Consider the following 19,138-nt stretch of genomic DNA (forward strand, 5'->3'; position numbering starts at 1 on the left):
TTCCTTTGTTACTGAAAGCGATTTAAGTTTTGATTCCATCGGTGTGATGCTCGAGTATTTTCGGTAGAGATTGTATTATTCAAAAACCCGTAGTTTCCTACGAAAGCGCTACCAATGAATGGTTAAAGAAAATTCAGTGGTACGCTACAAATAATTTGAAGAATATTCATTGAAAAAATTGCAGGTTTTCGAAAGCGTTTGGTGGATTAGCAAGCGCTTAGTGCAAGAACATCTGTAAGGTGTTCTTCCATACTATAATAACGCTGCTCTAGCTCTATCATTAGCGGCTGGGGCAGAAAAATAGTAAAGAATGGCTAGCAACGCTTTGAAAAAACCGATTTTACGAGTAGCTTCAGTAAGTTTTACATCAGTTTATTAAATAGGTTATTGTGTATGTGCTCTCGGTTAAGAAGGAGGGAATCTGTTCCTTCTGAATCATTTTTAACCTGTGACTTTGAGTACAGTGGAGAGGTTGCAGACGATGCAGCAAGAGAAAAAGTTATCGTAGTGTTTCATATTTGTCCCTTACCAAACTAAGACTTTTTTTGTTTCCTGTGGAAGCTTTGCCAGTGCTAATTACGTTGTAGGAAACTAGAAGTATACCAGGTCAAAACCGAAATTATTAACCTCACGACCTCGAAGGTTAAATAACTATGCTTGAAGATATTGTTGTCAGTGCACCGAATGGACGGACATTGTAAATATGTTCACAGAATAGCAATGCAATTAATTCTTGCTAGCCGAGTAGTACCTCAACAATTGACACTAATATGTTTCGTGTACAGAGATCACTGGTCATCTATTCACTCACACTTGGTTGTTCTGTAAACACCATAAGAAAGGAATATGAACATGAGTCTTAACGAATGAAATTACACATTAACAAGTGGAAGCAGCTGCTTCAGGCTATTTCTGCACAACGATACAGATTTCCAGTTTCAGTTAGTGTTCATCCATTCATAGTCTTCCCATTCATAGTCTTAAGGAAGCAGGCAGCTGTGATTTACCACTTTCGATTGTTGAAGATTCTGGTATATAATACACACAAAAGAAAGAAAAATAAAATTTTAAGCAAAACTGCTATTTTTAAAAAAGTTCCAATTTCAGCATAGAAGCAGCAGAAAATAGGTTGGGGTAACAGACTGATCTGTCGTTTTGTGTTGTATCTTTATTGATCCACTCCGTCATTTGATATACTAAAGTGTACAAAACGTTACGGGCATAGTCAAACAGATGATATGAGAACATCTACAGACATAACGGTGTTTCTCACAGTGTACATCACACTGAAAATATTAAATATTTGTTGAAAATAATTTTAATAAGTAGTAATAAAAATACTGGCCCTAATAAAAGAGTGTAGTTTGAAAGATATATGATATAATTTATGATGGGTCACATTGAAGAAAGTCTTTAATGCTGTACATGCAATGCTTTGTTAGGAAGGGTCTTAAGTTTTTTAATTTTACTAGTTCTTGAATGTTTCCTACTTCTTTCAAGAGATTTTGTGTTGTTTGATTCACATTTATTCATCACCATTACTACCCAGTTTAGTAGAATGAGGAACGAGTCTTCACTAATTTTTTGACAGGGGGCGCTGTCCAGAATCCTATGCAATCTGCTGATATTTTATTTCATATAACAGAGCAGTTGAAAGAGACAGGTAGTATGTTTTAATATTTTAAAGAGTGGTTTACAGGTTTCTGTTGTTTTTACACGATTATTGTTTTCCATAACTAATTTAACTGATTCAGTACTATGACCCCAAAAATAATTCCATAGTGTAGTACTGAATGGAAAAGTTCATAATACATGTGTTGCAATGTGCTGGCATTCAGCACATTCCTCACTGAGTGGAGTGTAAAACAGACTTAGCTAAGCTTGCACCTAATAATGTCGATGTGATTTTTCCATGTGAATATGTCAGTGATGTAAATCCCTAAGGATTTAGTCCCATTTACAAATTCAACATTGTTGCCACTTATTTGTCTGAAGTGGGGAGTTCTGATCTGAACGGTGTGGAATGTTGGGCATAATGTCTCCTTTGGCGTTGAGGAGGAGTCCATTTACACAAGCCATGAGTCTCTTTGGGGTGTATTTCTATTAACTACTGACAGGGTAGATCTGTCTGTATTTGAGATAAGGACTTAGTATTTGAGATATGGAAATAGTGTCACAAGCAAACTGAAACTCCTTACTAATGGGTAGGGAGGAGTGTAGGTCATTTATATAAAGTAGAAATTACAAAGGATCTAGAACTGAGGCCTAGGCACACCATGTTTTACAACTTGTGTAGATGAATGCACCCTATTTAGGATTCCTAATTGATTGTCTTTACTTCTATGAACGTACTGTGCTTGGTCTTTTACATAATTGCTGAGCCAGCCATGAGCAGTTTTTCTTGTCCCATAAGAATCCAACTTTTGTAAAAGTATATTGTGATTTACGAATCTCAAAAGGCTTTGTGATTTGTGTTTTTATTTTCCTAGAAACCATACTGAGCAGAGGAAAGACTGTTGTTATTTCTGGGAAATGATTGTAGTCTGGCAGCCATAATTTACTGAATATTGACAGTACTGCTTGTACATTCACGGCATACTTAATACCTGTTGTCGTATTTACATACTTCTAGCCACAAAAAGTAAAATGGTGAGGTAAGTCCAGAAAACACAGAGAATTAACAAATCTCTCGGAGTATTTTGGGGTCAACAGAAACGTCCGATCCCACGCGTCGGCTTTGACCCGTGACGTAAGGGTGTTGTCGTGTGTGACGTCATGACGGCGCGGAGTTTGGTTTGAGTGTGGCTGTCTCCAGTTCTGTTTTATCTTATTTTATTTACTTTTCTGATCTGTTCATTCTATCTCGTGGGATTTTTTTTTTTTAATTTAAAAACACTTATTACTTATTTTAATTATCTGTTTCCTCCAATTTCTGTTTTAGTTTATTATATTTATCTTTCTGATCTGTTCGTTCTATCCCGTGAGATTTTTTTTTTTAAAAGACAAAAAACACTAATCAGCTACTGAAGCATCTTTATCTTCTATAGGTTGCAGGGGTTACGACCCCTGGGGAGGTGGGTGGGTATTCATGCATGGCTGTCTTCACTTACACATTGTAGCTACGCAAGGCGTCTAAATTTGTTTATATTTAGTTTGCCCCCACCCAAAACACCCCATTTCCCGCAGTTGTCCCGTTAGTGTCATTAGGCTTCTTGTGGAAAGTGTGTGTGTTTGTTTTTGTTTCCGCCATATTTGTGACGTCATGGGTCAAAGCAGACGGGCGGGATCGGACGCTTCCGTATTTCCGTATTTTGATGCATATATGAACATTTATTGCACATAAGTACAAAATGTATTAGGGGATGGGGAAGAAGGTGGTACCATCACATTGCATCTGCCACTGACACCATGCAATGTTGCTTGATAGGTGAGCTGAAAATTATGACAATATTGGTTGCTGTCACTAATGAATGGATGTTGGCTTTTGGTCTCCTGCTGTAGAAGTTGGGAATGACTGTAATTATTCTGACTTCAAAACTTAGAAGTTGCACCTGTTAGTTACCTTAGCTCACATCAGTAAACTTTTCAGTCCAAACCAGTGCCACAGTGGTATCCCATTCTGTCTCACTGATCTCAGATATATTAAGCATTGCCTTCTGTGTGAAGCCTCTGTCGCACACCTAATTTTGAAAATGTTTGTTGTAGGTTCGAACTTTTGCTGCACAAGCCGCAACCCACCCTAGCCCAGGTTCACCAAAGGAAGGTGTGAAGACAACAGTTTTGCCGAATAAACTGGTTGTGGCATCATTGGAGAACTATTCTCCAATTTCCAGAGTTTCTGTTCTATTTCGGTAAGTATATTTAAAGAATCAGGTTTGACTGTCCAATGTTTCGGACTGATTACTTCAGCCAAATAAATGAGGACATAATAATTGTTTTATTAAGGTATAGCATTATGTTAGATTCAGTAATCTACACAATGTTTTAAAAATTTGGATGCTGAGTGTGTAGGCTTCTGCAGCTTGAATGAGATAACATAAAAGTTTTCTCAGTGTTTGCCAATGGGCAACAGCAGGTTGCTGCTCCTCCCATCATCAACAAATTAAGTTTCCCCCGTCCACTCAACATGTGAAACAAACGGACAGCTTTTGAAATTGTGATACGGTGCACAGCAGAGACTATGAAATGTTGGTTTTATCCATTAGTGATATCTAATTTTCAATATGATATGACTCTATATCCAGAAAAGATTGAACACTTTATTTTAAGCCGGCCGGAGTGGCCGCGTGGTTCTAGGAGCTGCAGTGTGGAACCGAGCGACCGCTACGGTCGCAAGTTCGAATCCTGCCTCGGGCATGGATGTGTGTGATGCCCTTAGTTGTTTGTGTGTGTGTGTGTGTGTGTGTGTGTGTGTGTGTGTGTGTGTTCATTGCAGGAATGGTTCTCAAAATGTATCATAAAACTTTGGTACACAAGTGTTTGCAGTGTGCTTTTATTGCCAACATTTGTAATTTAACAATAACAATATATGTTGTGCCTTTTTTGTTGAATGTTTACAGTATGTTATGGGACCCAGTCCGTAGCTCTTTCGAAGAAAGAAATTTGGGACTATCATTTTGCATCTCGTGATACCAGAAATATGTTTGCATGTGTTGCTTTATTTGCATGGTTCATATTGTTACACAGTAAATTGTTAGTGTGAATTTTTTGCAGCTGTAAATCTGACTTGTTTTATGGGGCTACAGTGGATTTCCATGGTACTGAGAAACAGTGAGAGGGTGAAAACTGGATGATACAGAAGTTAGCAGTAAGAAAATTATTATGTATATCAGAAGATGCAAACGATGTGTTTATTGGCAATGTACGAAAGATCTGAGCCTTTGACAGTGTATGCAACAAAAGCCCAACTAAACATGTTTAATGCAGTGCTAAAAACATGGAAAGTCAGAACTGCTGAAGCAAAAGTAATGGTGGTGTTGGTTATGTGTGTGGGTACGAAAGGTATGTCGAGCAAGCTACATTTTGTGTTTGAACAGAAAACAAAACAAATTGCATGTTCTTTAGAGTCAGAATTTTTCAGTTTTCATATGGATCCAGGTGATGACATCGTTACAGATCTCACCAATCTTGAAGACTTGGTTCTTTGCGTGCAGTGGCTCAGTGTGAAATCTGATGAATATCCTTGATGTTGTGACTGCTTGACACATTGCCAGATGGTGGAGAGAGCCTATGACAGTTGTTGTGGCCAGATCTGAAGATAAGACACTAAAACATGTAATGAACATGTTAGCATGTGATGAAAATCATGGTGCTTATTGGAGGGGTACATGGGCCAAGTTAGTAGCTCTATTGGCTACCAAAGAAAATGCTAAAGAAATGAGAAATGCAGATGATGCCACTGGTAGGGAAGTTAAATCATCAAATATATATGTCTACAAACAAAAATAAGGTTAATTGTTTTGTTTTTGGTGTATTTGCCATATAAAAGAGTCAGTGCTAAACAAAAACAAAGAAGTGTCACTAAATAAAATAAAAATGAACTACCTGGCCAGGTTTTCATTAGTGAAGTAATAAGAGCAGAATAGGATGAGGACTTGTGGGCCACTAATTGTGAGGTGATGAATCACATGACTAAGAAAATTGAGTGGTCACATTGTTGGTTAAGTTCACAAAACCACTACAGGTTGTAACAGGACATCCTCTTCTAGCATTACTTTTCCTCAACTGGTTGTTGATACCAGTATTATTTTTTGAATTTTGGACAGGTCAATATTATCACAGCTGCTTTTCTGAAAATTTTGATATAATTTTATCCACAGTTTGTTGTATTTCAAGCTAATATTTTTGAGAAGGAACTACTTTATTAGTTAAAATTATGAATTATTTGGCACACTTAAAATTTCTATTAATAATTACACAATTTGGGACTGTTTATTGTGTTTACTTCTGCATTGATTTATGAAATAATAATTGAATTTAATAGAAATTCATTTATATTAATATGTGACAAAATGTATTAATGTAACAACAAAAATTCTGCAACAAGAATCTTCAAATTTAGATCAGTTCAACCAAGAGGACCTAAAATGTTAGAATTTCAGCTTGAAGAATCGGACCCCTAGACAAGAAGAACTGGAGCCAACTCTGCATGAAAAGCTAAGTTAACTAGAAAGTTTATTGTAATCTTCACTCCTCTCAAATTTTTTATTAAAGACTTTGCTTATTGTGGACAATAACTGGATTTGCGAAGGAGTGGGGGGTTACAAGATACATATGGGCAACAACTTTTGACAATGAATGGACTATGAAAAGGGACTATTTATTTTGAAACTTTTTTGAGTGGATTTTATGCCGTATGGACAATGTTGTGTATACTCCAGAAGGGTGAAAAAAAATCTTTCTGTATCATTTGCTGTGGACAAGGAGCTAGGTTTGTATTCATCAAAAGACGAGCCTGACGTCCAACACAATGATGTTGTTAAGGCGTGTGGCATATGCATTGGGGATTTGTTGAAGGTGATAAGGATATGAATGACAATACCAGTTAATCCTTGTAGTCGAAGGAATCTCTGCAGATTTGGTATGAACGCCAGTGTCATCAGAACAAATGCCTTGTTCAACAATTATTGAAGCAATGAAGTGTATAATTAGAACACTTTGGTGAAGAATTTTGTTTGGCATGTGTTATGGAAAAGCAGCATCAGAGCAGTGTTTGGTCATGAAGGCAGTGTATTACACAACCTGGAGAAGTGATTCATGCTGACATGTATGTAGCTAAGGAATGTAAATTGCTAAGAGGAGCTGAATATTTTTTGTTTTTTTACCTGTGATTTTTCAAAACAGCAAATTGTACATTTTGTCAATCAGAAGTCTTGCAGAGAAGACTACGGAAATGCTGAACAGTGTGAGGAATTTTTGTGGACAATGACCAAAAGCATTTAATTTGATGGCGATTAGGAATTTGACAATATTGACGTAAATCTTCACACTGCAGAGCTGAACAGATGCGCTGAGCGTACCAGCGGAACTATTGTGGAACTAGCTTGAACCATTTTGCTAGCTCAGGATTGGCCTAAGCTTTTAACCGCAGAAACATAAACATGGCTGTTTATGTGTTAAATAGAACTAGTAAAAGTCATGTGAGTGGCAATATACTTTGCAAGCTATCCACAAAAAAGTTATATTTTTGGAACGAAGTGATTAATTCATATTCCAAAGTGAAGGTGAAATATATTGGATCCAGAAGGAATCTTTAGTGATTGCTTCAGTGGAACTGGTGGCTTTAGAGTCTGGATTGAATAGGAAAAAACAGGTTATTTAGAGCAAGGATGCTGTCTGTGAGTCCGAGGAAACTGGAAGGACAATGGCAAGCAAAATGAATGATGAAAAATCGTGTACAAGGAAGTTCTAGTGAGAGAGAATTAAATACGCAACAACTGAAGAAATCAGATCATCTTACTGAAGTAATACCAGTTGAAATAAGAACTTAGAATTATACAAAGGCTATTAAGTCTCTAGGCCATGAGTGCTGCAGAAAAGCAATGGAGGAAGAAATGGCTTTATTGGAGAAAAATACTACATGAGCTGTGGAACTTCTGTCACAAGATTGTAAGCCCATTACAAACTATCATTTTTTTATTATTATTATATTCTTTCCTTTCTCAGACCTTAGGTCTGGTTAAAAATGGAAAGTGACGCGGACCTTGATCAAGCGTGACTTCCTTTTACCTGTACGGTATATCTTACATTGCATTTAGGAACTTTCGGGTAATTGAACATGTATAAATAATTACAGATTTCTGTAGTTGTATATATACGTTTGGATGTAGCTGTATTGCGTTGACGTACTGATGGATATTGTGTGGTATGACTCCTGTAGTTGATAGTATAATTGGTATAATGTCAACTTTATCCTGATGCCACATGTCCTTGACTTCCTCAGCCAGTTGGATGTGTTTTTCAATTTTTTCTCCTGTTTTCTTCTGTATATTTGTTGTATTGGGTATGGATATTTCAATTAGTTGAGTTAATTTCTTCTTTTTATTGGCGAGTATGATGTCAGGTTTGTTATGTGTTGTTGTTTTATCTGTTATAATGGTTCTGTTCCAGTATAATTTGTATTCATCATTCTCCAGTACATTTTGTGGTGCGTACTTGTATGTGGGAACATGTTGTTTTATTAGTTTATGTTGTATGGCAAGTTGTTGATGTATTATTTTTGCTACATTGTCATGTCTTCTGGGGTATTCTGTGTTTGCTAGTATTGTACATCCGCTTGTGATGTGATCTACTGTTTCTATTTGTTGTTTGCAAAGTCTGCATTTATCTGTTGTGCTATTGGGATCTTTAATAATATGCTTGCTGTAATATCTGGTGTTTATTGTTTGATCCTGTATCGCAATCATGAATCCTTCCGTCTCACTGTATATATTGCCTTTTCTTAGCCATGTGTTGGATGCGTCTTGATCGATGTGTGGCTGTGTTAGATGATACGGGTGCTTGCCATGTAGTGTTTTCTTTTTCCAATTTACTTTCTTCGTATCTGTTGATGTTATGTGATCTAAGGGGTTGTAGAAGTGGTTATGAAATTGCAGTGGTGTAGCCGATGTATTTATATGAGTGATTGCTTTGTGTATTTTGCTAGTTTCTGCTCGTTCTATAAAGAATTTTCTTAAATTGTCTACCTGACCATAATGTAGGTTTTTTATGTAGATAAATCCCCTTCCTCCTTCCTTTCTGCTTAATGTGAATCTTCCAGTTGCTGAATGTATGTGATATATTCTGTATTTGTGGCATTGTGATTGTGTAAGTGTATTGAGTGCTTCTAGGTCTGTGTTACTCCATTTCACTACTCCAAACGAGTAGGTCAATATTGGTATAGCATAAGTATTTATAGCTTTTGTCTTGTTTCTTGCTGTCAATTCTGTTTTCAGTATTTTTGTTAGTCTTTGTCTATATTTTTCTTTTAGTTCTTCTTTAATATTTGTATTATCTATTCCTATTTTTTGTCTGTATCCTAGATATTTATTGGCATCTGTTTTTTCCATCGCTTCTATGGTGCCGCTGTGGTTATCCAATATGTAATCTTCTTGTTTAGTGTGTTTTCCCTTGACTATGCTATTTTTCTTACATTTGTCTGTTCCAAAACCCGTATTTATATCATTGCTGAATACTTCTGTTATCTTTAGCAATTGGTTGAGTTGTTGATTTGTTGCTGCCAGTACTTTGAGATCATCCATGTATAGCAAATGTATGATTTTGTGTGGGTATGTTCCAGTAATATTATATCCATAATTTGTATTATTTAGCATGTTGGATAGTGGGTTCAGAGCAAGACAGAACCAGAAAGGACTTAATGAGTCTCCTTGGTATATTCCACGCTTAATCTGTATTGGCTTTGATGTGATATTATTTGAATTCGTTTGGATATTAAGTGTGGTTTTCCAATTTTTATTACTATCCAGAATGAGATTTTCACTCTGCAGCGGAGTGTGCGCTGATATGAAACTTCCTGGCAGATTAAAACTGTGTGCCCGACCGAGACTCGAACTCGGGATCTTTGCCTTTCGCAGGCAATTGCTCTACCAACTGAGCTACCGAAGCACGACTCACGCCCGGTACTCACAGCTTTACTTCTGCCAGTACCTCGTCTCCTACCTTCCAAACTTTACAGAAGCTCTCCTGCGAAACTTGCAGAACTAGCACTCCTGAAAGAAAGGATATTGCGGAGACATGGCTTAGCCACAGCCTGGGGGATGTTTCCAGAATGAGATTTTCACTCTGCAGCGGAGTGTGCGCTGATATGAAACTTCCTGGCAGATTAAAACTGTGTGCCCGACCGAGACTCGAACTCGGGATCTTTGCCTTTCGCGGGCAAGTGCTCTACCAACTGAGCTACCGAAGCACGACTCACGCCCGGTACTCACAGCTTTACTTCTGCCAGTACCTCGTCTCCTACCTTCCAAACTTTACAGAAGCTCTCCTGCGAAACTTGCAGAACTAGCACTCCTGAAAGAAAGGATATTGCGGAGACATGGCTTAGCCACAGCCTGGGGGATGTTTCCAGAATGAGATTTTCACTCTGCAGCGGAGTGTGCGCTGATATGAAACTTCCTGGCAGATTAAAACTGTGTGCCCGACCGAGACTCGAACTCGGGATCTTTGCCTTTCGCGGGCAAGTGCTCTACCAACTGAGCTACCGAAGCACGACTCACGCCTGGTACTCACAGCTTTACTTCTGCCAGTACCTCGTCTCCTACTTTCCAAACTTTACAGAAGCTCTCCTGCGAAACTTGCAGAACTAGCACTCCTGAAAGAAAGGATATTGCGGAGACATGGCTTATCCACAGCCTGGGGGATGTTTCCAGAATGAGATTTTCACTCTGCAGCGGAGTGTGCGCTGATATGAAACTTCCTGGCAGATTAAAACTGTGTGCCCGACCGAGACTCGAACTCGGGATCTTTGCCTTTCGCGGGCAAGTGCTCTACCAACTGAGCTACCGAAGCACGACTCACGCCCGGTACTCACAGCTTTACTTCTGCCAGTACCTCGTCTCCTACCTTCCAAACTTTACAGAAGCTCTCCTGCGAAACTTGCAGAACTAGCACTCCTGAAAGAAAGGATATTGCGGAGACATGGCTTAGCCACAGCCTGGGGGATGTTTCCAGAATGAGATTTTCACTCTGCAGCGGAGTGTGCGCTGATATGAAACTTCCTGGCAGATTAAAACTGTGTGCCCGACCGAGACTCGAACTCGGGATCTTTGCCTTTCGCGGGCAAGTGCTCTACCAACTGAGCTACCGAAGCACGACTCACGCCCGGTACTCACAGCTTTACTTCTGCCAGTACCTCGTCTCCTACCTTCCAAACTTTACAGAAGCTCTCCTGCGAAACTTGCAGAACTAGCACTCCTGAAAGAAAGGATATTGCGGAGACATGGCTTAGCCACAGCCTGGGGGATGTTTCCAGAATGAGATTTTCACTCTGCAGCGGAGTGTGCACTGATATGAAACTTCCTGGCAGATTAAAACTGTGTGCCCGACCGAGACTCGAACTCGGGATCTTTGCCTTTCGCGGGCAAGTGCTCTACCAACTGAGCTACCGAAGCACGACTCACGCCCGGTACTCACAGCTTTACTTCTGCCAGTACCTCGTCTCCTACCTTCCAAACTTTACAGAAGCTCTCCTGCGAAACTTGCAGAACTAGCACTCCTGAAAGAAAGGATATTGCGGAGACATGGCTTAGCCACAGCCTGGGGGATGTTTCCAGAATGAGATTTTCACTCTGCAGCGGAGTGTGCGCTGATATGAAACTTCCTGGCAGATTAAAACTGTGTGCCCGACCGAGACTCGAACTCGGGATCTTTGCCTTTCGCGGGCAAGTGCTCTACCAACTGAGCTACCGAAGCACGACTCACGCCCGGTACTCACAGCTTTACTTCTGCCAGTACCTCGTCTCCTACCTTCCAAACTTTACAGAAGCTCTCCTGCGAAACTTGCAGAACTAGCACTCCTGAAAGAAAGGATATTGCGGAGACATGGCTTAGCCACAGCCTGGGGGATGTTTCCAGAATGAGATTTTCACTCTGCAGCGGAGTGTGCGCTGATATGAAACTTCCTGGCAGATTAAAACTGTGTGCCCGACCGAGACTCGAACTCGGGATCTTTGCCTTTCGCGGGCAAGTGCTCTACCAACTGAGCTACCGAAGCACGACTCACGCCCGGTACTCACAGCTTTACTTCTGCCAGTACCTCGTCTCCTACCTTCCAAACTTTACAGAAGCTCTCCTGCGAAACTTGCAGAACTAGCACTCCTGAAAGAAAGGATATTGCGGAGACATGGCTTAGCCACAGCCTGGGGGATGTTTCCAGAATGAGATTTTCACTCTGCAGCGGAGTGTGCGCTGATATGAAACTTCCTGGCAGATTAAAACTGTGTGCCCGACCGAGACTCGAACTCGGGATCTTTGCCTTTCGCGGGCAAGTGCTCTACCAACTGAGCTACCGAAGCACGAGTTCGAGTCTCGGTCGGGCACACAGTTTTAATCTGCCAGGAAGTTTCATATCAGCGCACACTCCGCTGCAGAGTGAAAATCTCATTCTGGAAACATCCCCCAGGCTGTGGCTAAGCCATGTCTCCGCAATATCCTTTCTTTCAGGAGTGCTAGTTCTGCAAGTTTCGCAGGAGAGCTTCTGTAAAGTTTGGAAGGTAGGAGACGAGGTACTGGCAGAAGTAAAGCTGTGAGTGCCGGGCGTGAGTCGTGCTTCGGTAGCTCAGTTGGTAGAGCACTTTCCCGCGAAAGGCAAAGATCCCGAGTTCGAGTCTCGGTCGGGCACACAGTTTTAATCTGCCAGGAAGTTTCATATCAGCGCACACTCCGCTGCAGAGTGAAAATCTCATTCTGGAAACATCCCCCAGGCTGTGGCTAAGCCATGTCTCCGCAATATCCTTTCTTTCAGGAGTGCTAGTTCTGCAAGTTTCGCAGGAGAGCTTCTGTAAAGTTTGGAAGGTAGGAGACGAGGTACTGGCAGAAGTAAAGCTGTGAGTACCGGGCGTGAGTCGTGCTTCGGTAGCTCAGTTGGTAGAGCACTTGCCCGCGAAAGGCAAAGATCCCGAGTTCGAGTCTCGGTCGGGCACACAGTTTTAATCTGCCAGGAAGTTTCATATCAGCGCACACTCCGCTGCAGAGTGAAAATCTCATTCTGGAAACATCCCCCAGGCTGTGGCTAAGCCATGTCTCCGCAATATCCTTTCTTTCAGGAGTGCTAGTTCTGCAAGTTTCGCAGGAGAGCTTCTGTAAAGTTTGGAAGGTAGGAGACGAGGTACTGGCAGAAGTAAAGCTGTGAGTACCGGGCGTGAGTCGTGCTTCGGTAGCTCAGTTGGTAGAGCACTTGCCCGCGAAAGGCAAAGATCCCGAGTTCGAGTCTCGGTCGGGCACACAGTTTTAATCTGCCAGGAAGTTTTATTACTATGTTTAGGAACTGTATCAATTTAGGATCTACTTTGTATATTACCAATATCTGTAGCAACCATGAGTGGGGTACACTATCACAAGCTTTTTGGTAATCAAGGAATGCGTAGTGCAGCGACCTTTGTTTAGTTTTAGCTTGATATGTCACCTCTGTATCTATTATCAGTTGCTCTTGACATCCTCGCGCTCCTTTGCAGCATCCTTTTTGTTCTTCATTTATAATTTTGTTCTGTGTTGTGTGTGTCATTAATTTCTGTGTAATGACTGAAGTTAATATTTTGTATATTGTTGGTAGGCATGTTATGGGGCGATATTTTTCTGGGTTTGCTGTGTCTGCTTGATCTTTAGGTTTCAGATAAGTTATTCCATGTGTAAATGTATCAGGGAATGTGTATGGCTCTGCAATGTAACTGTTAAATAATTTAGTTACATGTGAATGTGTTGAGGTGAACTTCATTAGCCAGAAATTTGCTATTTTATCATTTCCAGGGGCTTTCCAATTGTACGTAGAATTAATTGCTCTGGTGACTTCATTTTGCAAAATTATCACTTCTGGCATTTGTGGTATCATCTTGTATGTGTCTGTTTCTGCTTGTATCCGCTGTGCATGTCTATTATGTTGTACCGGGTTTGACCATATGTTGCTCCAAAAGTGTTCCATGTCTGTTATGTTTGGTGGATTGTCTATTTTAATGTGTGTGTTATCTATTGTCTGGTAACATTTCTATTGGTTTGTGTTGAATGTTTGGTTTTGTTTCCTTCTATTTTCACTTTTTTTGTATCTTCTAAGTCATTTGGCCAATGCTTGTAATTTCTGCTTCTTTTCATCTAATTGCTCTATCACTTCTTGCTGTGAGATTTTACTTAACCTTTTTTGTTCTTTTTTTCTGTCATTTCATTTCTTATAAATTGTGTTAGCTGTCCGATGTCTTTTCTCAGTTTTTCTATTCTGATCTGTAGCCTGTGTTGCCATGCTGGTTTTGTAGGTTTCTTCTGTGTGTTGGTTGGTTCTGATCTCTGCCTAGTGTGTATATTTAGTGTAGTGAGTGCTCCTACATAAACCAGTAGTTGTAACTCTTCCATAGTTGTATTTTCATTTATTTTGTTGTGTATGATTGTGTTGATAGTTGTTATTGTTGTTTCAACTTGTGGGTTATTTGGTGGTCTATGGAAGAATGGTCTAATGTCTGTATTTGTGTCTTTGTATTCTATATACGAGGGTTATTCCAAAAGTAAGGTCCGATTGGTCGCGACATGGAAACGACTATGAAAATCCGATAAAGCTTTGCACAGATGTGTTGGGTAGTGTGTCTAGTATAACCCCAGTTAGCATCACGTCGCTCTTCTCATTTCTGAGCTCGCAGTGAGTGCGTAAAGATGTCTAGAAAATAGTGTCTGCCGCCAAGTACGAGGGCCTGGTGAGAAATTTCGCCTGAAGCTATGCAGCCAACATTACATAACTGTCGTGCTGTTTCGTCTTCACGACAATTCTCAGCCGCATTCTGCAGGGGCAATGAAGATGCTCCTGCATCGTTTTCAAATGGAAATGTGAGATTACCCACAATACAGTCCGCAATTGTCTCCCCCTGAGTTTCATCTCTGGTCACATGAACCGCTGTCTTTGAAGACAACATTTTGACACAGACAACGAGGTGTAGGCCAGCGTGGAGAATTGGCGGAAAGCACTGGCGGCTGCCTTCTATGATGAGGCTATTGAAAAGTTGGTACAACGCTATGACAAAAGTCTAAGTCAGAACGGCGACTACGTAGAGAAGTAGCTGAAAGGTGTAGCTAATTGTTACAAGTAAAACATTTCTGATGTTCACTGTGGTTTCAATTTGGCAATCAATCGGACCTTACTTTTGGAATAACCCTCGTATGTCAACTGAAATTTTTCTTCTATATCTAACATGTGTGTCACTTCATGTTCTATTTGTGCTTGTTCTAGTGGCTGTCTTAAGATTTCGTTTTCCTCTGATTGTTTTTATTATTATTATTATTATTATTATTATTATTATTATTATTTTAAATTAAGCATAAAGTTGTTGGTAAAAGTGATCACTATAAAGAAGACTAGTTTTTCCTGTATTTAGTCAACAACAATGCATTGACTGTATTGAAACCTTTATTCCTATTGCTAGCTGTGAAACAGTTGGAGCAATTTTGAGTGTTGCAGCTAGTGAGTATCTTCATTTGGCCCAGTTAGATGTGAAATTGATTTTTAGAATAATTCCTAAAATAAGAGGTGTACAGGTCAGCACAGAAGTCACTGCACACTAGTACGTGAATAAGTCTAAAAAATATTGATTTTTGAAATTTTTGTCTTAAAAAAATTCTATGTGGTTTTCTGAACAAGTAGTTTGCTTTGAGGTCGTGTTGAAGAAAGCCCCAAAATAAAAGGAATTTAAAAGTAGCACATGACAATGGCCCCATGTCATGCTGACAGCACTGTTAAAAACAGAATTTTGTTATCACCAAGAGCATCTTTGCCATTTGACTGAAGATAATTAGAGAAGTGTTTGAATGGTAGGATAAAGACCCAAATGAGAGTTTTAACAACTGTATATGGGAACGGACACCAGAAACTGTTGTGATAGGACTAAATAATTTTAAAAAAGGCGTGCTGGATGATCTGCTATATTTCAGTGATAGTGCAGTGTCAAGATTCGCTGCTGACCATGATGTTGAGTGCCCCTCATCTCAAATCATCAAACCTTGTTAATCTTAAATATTATGAAATTGATGGAAGTGCCAGGCGAACTAGGTGTGCAAAAAGCTTTAATCACCATTGACAGCAGGAGACTCTTTTAAAACAGAGAAATCAGTTTTAGAAGTCACCAGAGAAGCAAGAATAGTACGAGGTGCATTCAAGTTCTAATGCCTCCGATTTTTTTTTCTAATTAACTACTCACCCGAAATCGATGAAACTGGCATTACTTCTCGATTAATCACCATGCAGACGTACACATTTTTCACAACGCTGACGCCATGATTCCACGGCAGCGGCGAAGGCTTCTTTAGGAGTCTGTTTTGACCACTGGAAAATCGCTGAGGCAGTAGCAGCACGGCTGGTGAATGTGTGGCCACGGAGAGTGTCTTTCATTGTTGGAAAAAGCCAAAAGTCACTAGGAGCCAGGTCAGGTGAGTAGGGAGCATGAGGAATCACTTCAAAGTTGTTATCAGGAAGAAACTGTTGCGTAACGTTAGCTCGATGTGCGGCTGCGTTGTCTTGGTGAAACAGCACACGCGTAGCACTTCCCGGACGTTTGTGTTGCAGTGCAGGAAGGAATTTGTTCTTCAAAATATTTTCGTAGGATGCACCTGTTACCGTAGTGCCCTTTGGAACGCAATGGGTAATGATTATGCCCTCGCTGTCCCAGAACATGGACACCATCATTTTTTCAGCACTGGCGGTTACCTGAAATTTTTTTGGTGGCGGTGAATCTGTGCGCTTCCATTGAGCTGACTGGCGCTTTGTTTCTGGATTGAAAAATGGCATCCATATCTCATCCATTGTCACAACCGATGAAAAGAAAGTCCCATTCATGCTGTCATTGCGCGTCAACATTGCTTGGCAACATGCCACACGGGCAGCCATGTGGTCGTCCGTCAGCATTCGTGGCACCCACCTGGATGACACTTTTCGCATTTTCAGGTCGTCATGCAGGATTGTGTGCACAGAACCCACAGAAATGCCAACTCTGGAGGTGATCTGTTCAACAGTCATTTGGCGATCCCCCCAAACAATTCTCTCCACTTTCTCGATCATGTCGTCAGACCGGCTTGTGCGAGCCCGAGGTTGTTTCGGTTTGTCGTCACACGATGTTCTGCCTTCATTAAACTGTCGCACCCACGAACGCACTTTCGACACATCCATAACTCCATCACCACATGTCTCGTTCAACTGTCGATGAATTTCAATTGGTTTCACACCATGCAAATTCAGAAAACGAATGATTGCACGCTGTTCAAGTAAGGAAAACGTCGCCATTTTAAGTATTTAAAACAGTTCTCATTCTCGCCGCTGGCGGTAAAATTCCATCTGCCATACGGTGCTGCCATCTCTGGGACGTACTGACAATGAACGCGGCCTCATTTTAAAACAATGCGCATGTTTCTATCTCTTTCCAGTCCGGAGAAAAAAAATCGGAGGCCTTAGAACTTGAATGCACCTCGTAATAAGTTGTCTGTAAAAGAAAAGGGAGGAAGAACAACATCAGAAACAAGATTAATATGGACCTGGGATGTATTGGTATTATGCAGATTACGTAGATAAACAAGTTTTGACTTTAATTTGAATTCCACAAAAGTTCACTTTTGTGATGTTCTGACACACATTGGTTAAAAGCTGTTGAAGATGAAATTTTTTATGTTGTCGTGAAACATAGTTAACTGAAAAGTAGACCATCCTTATGACTTAAATTTCAAAATTAAGCTCTTTTTAAAGAAAAAACTAGAATGTAATTATTGAAATTTTTGATGATCATTATTAATAAATTTTGTGAGCCATAATTTATTGCAGCAACACCTTTTTAAAGATCTGCCTTAAAGAAAATAGTGTAAAGAACTTCCAGGAAAAAAGATCAGTCTTGTAGTTTGTTGTTTTTCTGAGATACATTTACCTAATCTGTGAATAAATAATTTTCACGATTTATTGTACTTGCAATGCAAAATACAATTCAGAAATAAAGTATGAGACCAAAAGCTGTGGTTTGTACATCAAAATGTCCGCGAAAGTTCTGTTCAGAGATGGTAAGCATTACATGGGCTTACAGCTCTTATTCTTTGAGCCACACTATTTTGAAGACCGACAATTATTTCAAGATTTTCTCTTATGTTCATGAACCAGTCCCCTTAAAGAGTGTTTGTATATAGGTTGGTACGTTGTACATTGATATGGTTGGTAGGAGACAGGAAATGACACGTAGTATTAGAAATTAACATAAGTGTGTAGTGACTTTCACACTGCCCTTGTGCAGCAGCATGAGGGATATGCTCTTGGGACTGATTGGTTGTGGAACCTTAATAAAAGTTTATATTGGCTAAAGCAGTCTTTGAGGTGCTGGAATCAATGTAGATCCCTGTTCTACCATGAATACTATGATAAATTGATGGTAGTTCTAGCCATCGGTTAAAATGAATGTGCTGTATTACAGTCACTTCACAGTGGGTGCTGGTAGTGATGGACAGTCATTTGGACTATTGGCACACACATTTGTGAGAGCTATGCTATATGTGGCACCAGTTTAATAACTATTGAACTGTTTGTCTGTAAATTCCTTTGTTGAAGCCTCAGTGGCTTGTGCTGTGGCTCATATTCCCCAATTGTTTACTGCCCTTGGATGCTGTAAGCAGTGTTTACAAAAAATGTAGTTTTCCATAGATTTATTGCTGTAATCTGTAGCTCATAGTGTATTCTAATGATGTAAGAAAAATATATATTGCTACTGACCATAAAGATGACATGTTAAATTGCAGACAGTCACAACGATAAGACTGTTATACACTAAGCTCTCTCTCTCTCTCTCTCTCTCTCTCTCTCTCTCTCTCTCACACACACACACAGATATATATTCGTTCACAAGCAAGCACACCTCACACACGACTGCCATCTCCTGCAGCTTGGACTGGATGCTGTATTATTGTTAATTGACATTGAAGCTGAAAGCTATTGTTTTGTTTCTCAAGCGTTGTCATTGCTGCATTTGAGCAGCAGATTCTTTGCATTATGATGGGAACTGGACGTAGTGTACTTCTGATTACAAGTTTGTTAACTGATTTATATTTTATTGTAGTTATCATTATTATTTATGTTTTGACAGGGCTGGCTCCCGGAATGAGACGTGGGATAATTATGGCAGCACCCATGTTCTGCGGATAGCAACAGGTCTATCAACAAAGAATTCCACCCACTTTGGAATTGTACGTAATATTCAACAAGTTGGGGGTAGCCTGAGTGTCCAGGCTGACAGAGAAGTTGTGATGTACACTCTTGAAGCAAACAGAGATGCACTGTAAGTTTGTCATGAAATGTATTGTACATTGTAGTATTAAACTATAATAGATAAATACAACCATGTTGAAGGTGACTTTTTTATTATTTTTGATGATACAGTAGTGAAGTTGGAACATTTTAAATTTTGTGGGATTGTAGACAGATTGAAAC

The 19,138-nt window shown here is 39.9% G+C and overlaps 1 protein-coding gene across 1 annotated transcript in view; it reads left to right on the forward strand.

The window, feature by feature from the left end:
* The first annotated feature begins 201 nt into the window (after nt 1–201).
* LOC124606881 (cytochrome b-c1 complex subunit 2, mitochondrial) overlaps nt 202–19,138 on the forward strand; it is a 61,566-nt gene continuing 42,629 nt past the window's right edge. The window contains exons 1-3 of the mRNA XM_047138977.1: nt 202–355; nt 3,706–3,851; nt 18,795–18,986. Coding sequence (XP_046994933.1) covers nt 311–355; nt 3,706–3,851; nt 18,795–18,986 — 383 coding nt within the window. The 5' untranslated portion in view covers nt 202–310. The remainder of the gene's footprint in view (nt 356–3,705; nt 3,852–18,794; nt 18,987–19,138) is intronic.

This window comes from Schistocerca americana, chromosome 3, assembly GCF_021461395.2.
Source record: "Schistocerca americana isolate TAMUIC-IGC-003095 chromosome 3, iqSchAmer2.1, whole genome shotgun sequence".
Lineage (NCBI taxonomy): Eukaryota > Metazoa > Arthropoda > Insecta > Orthoptera > Acrididae > Schistocerca > Schistocerca americana.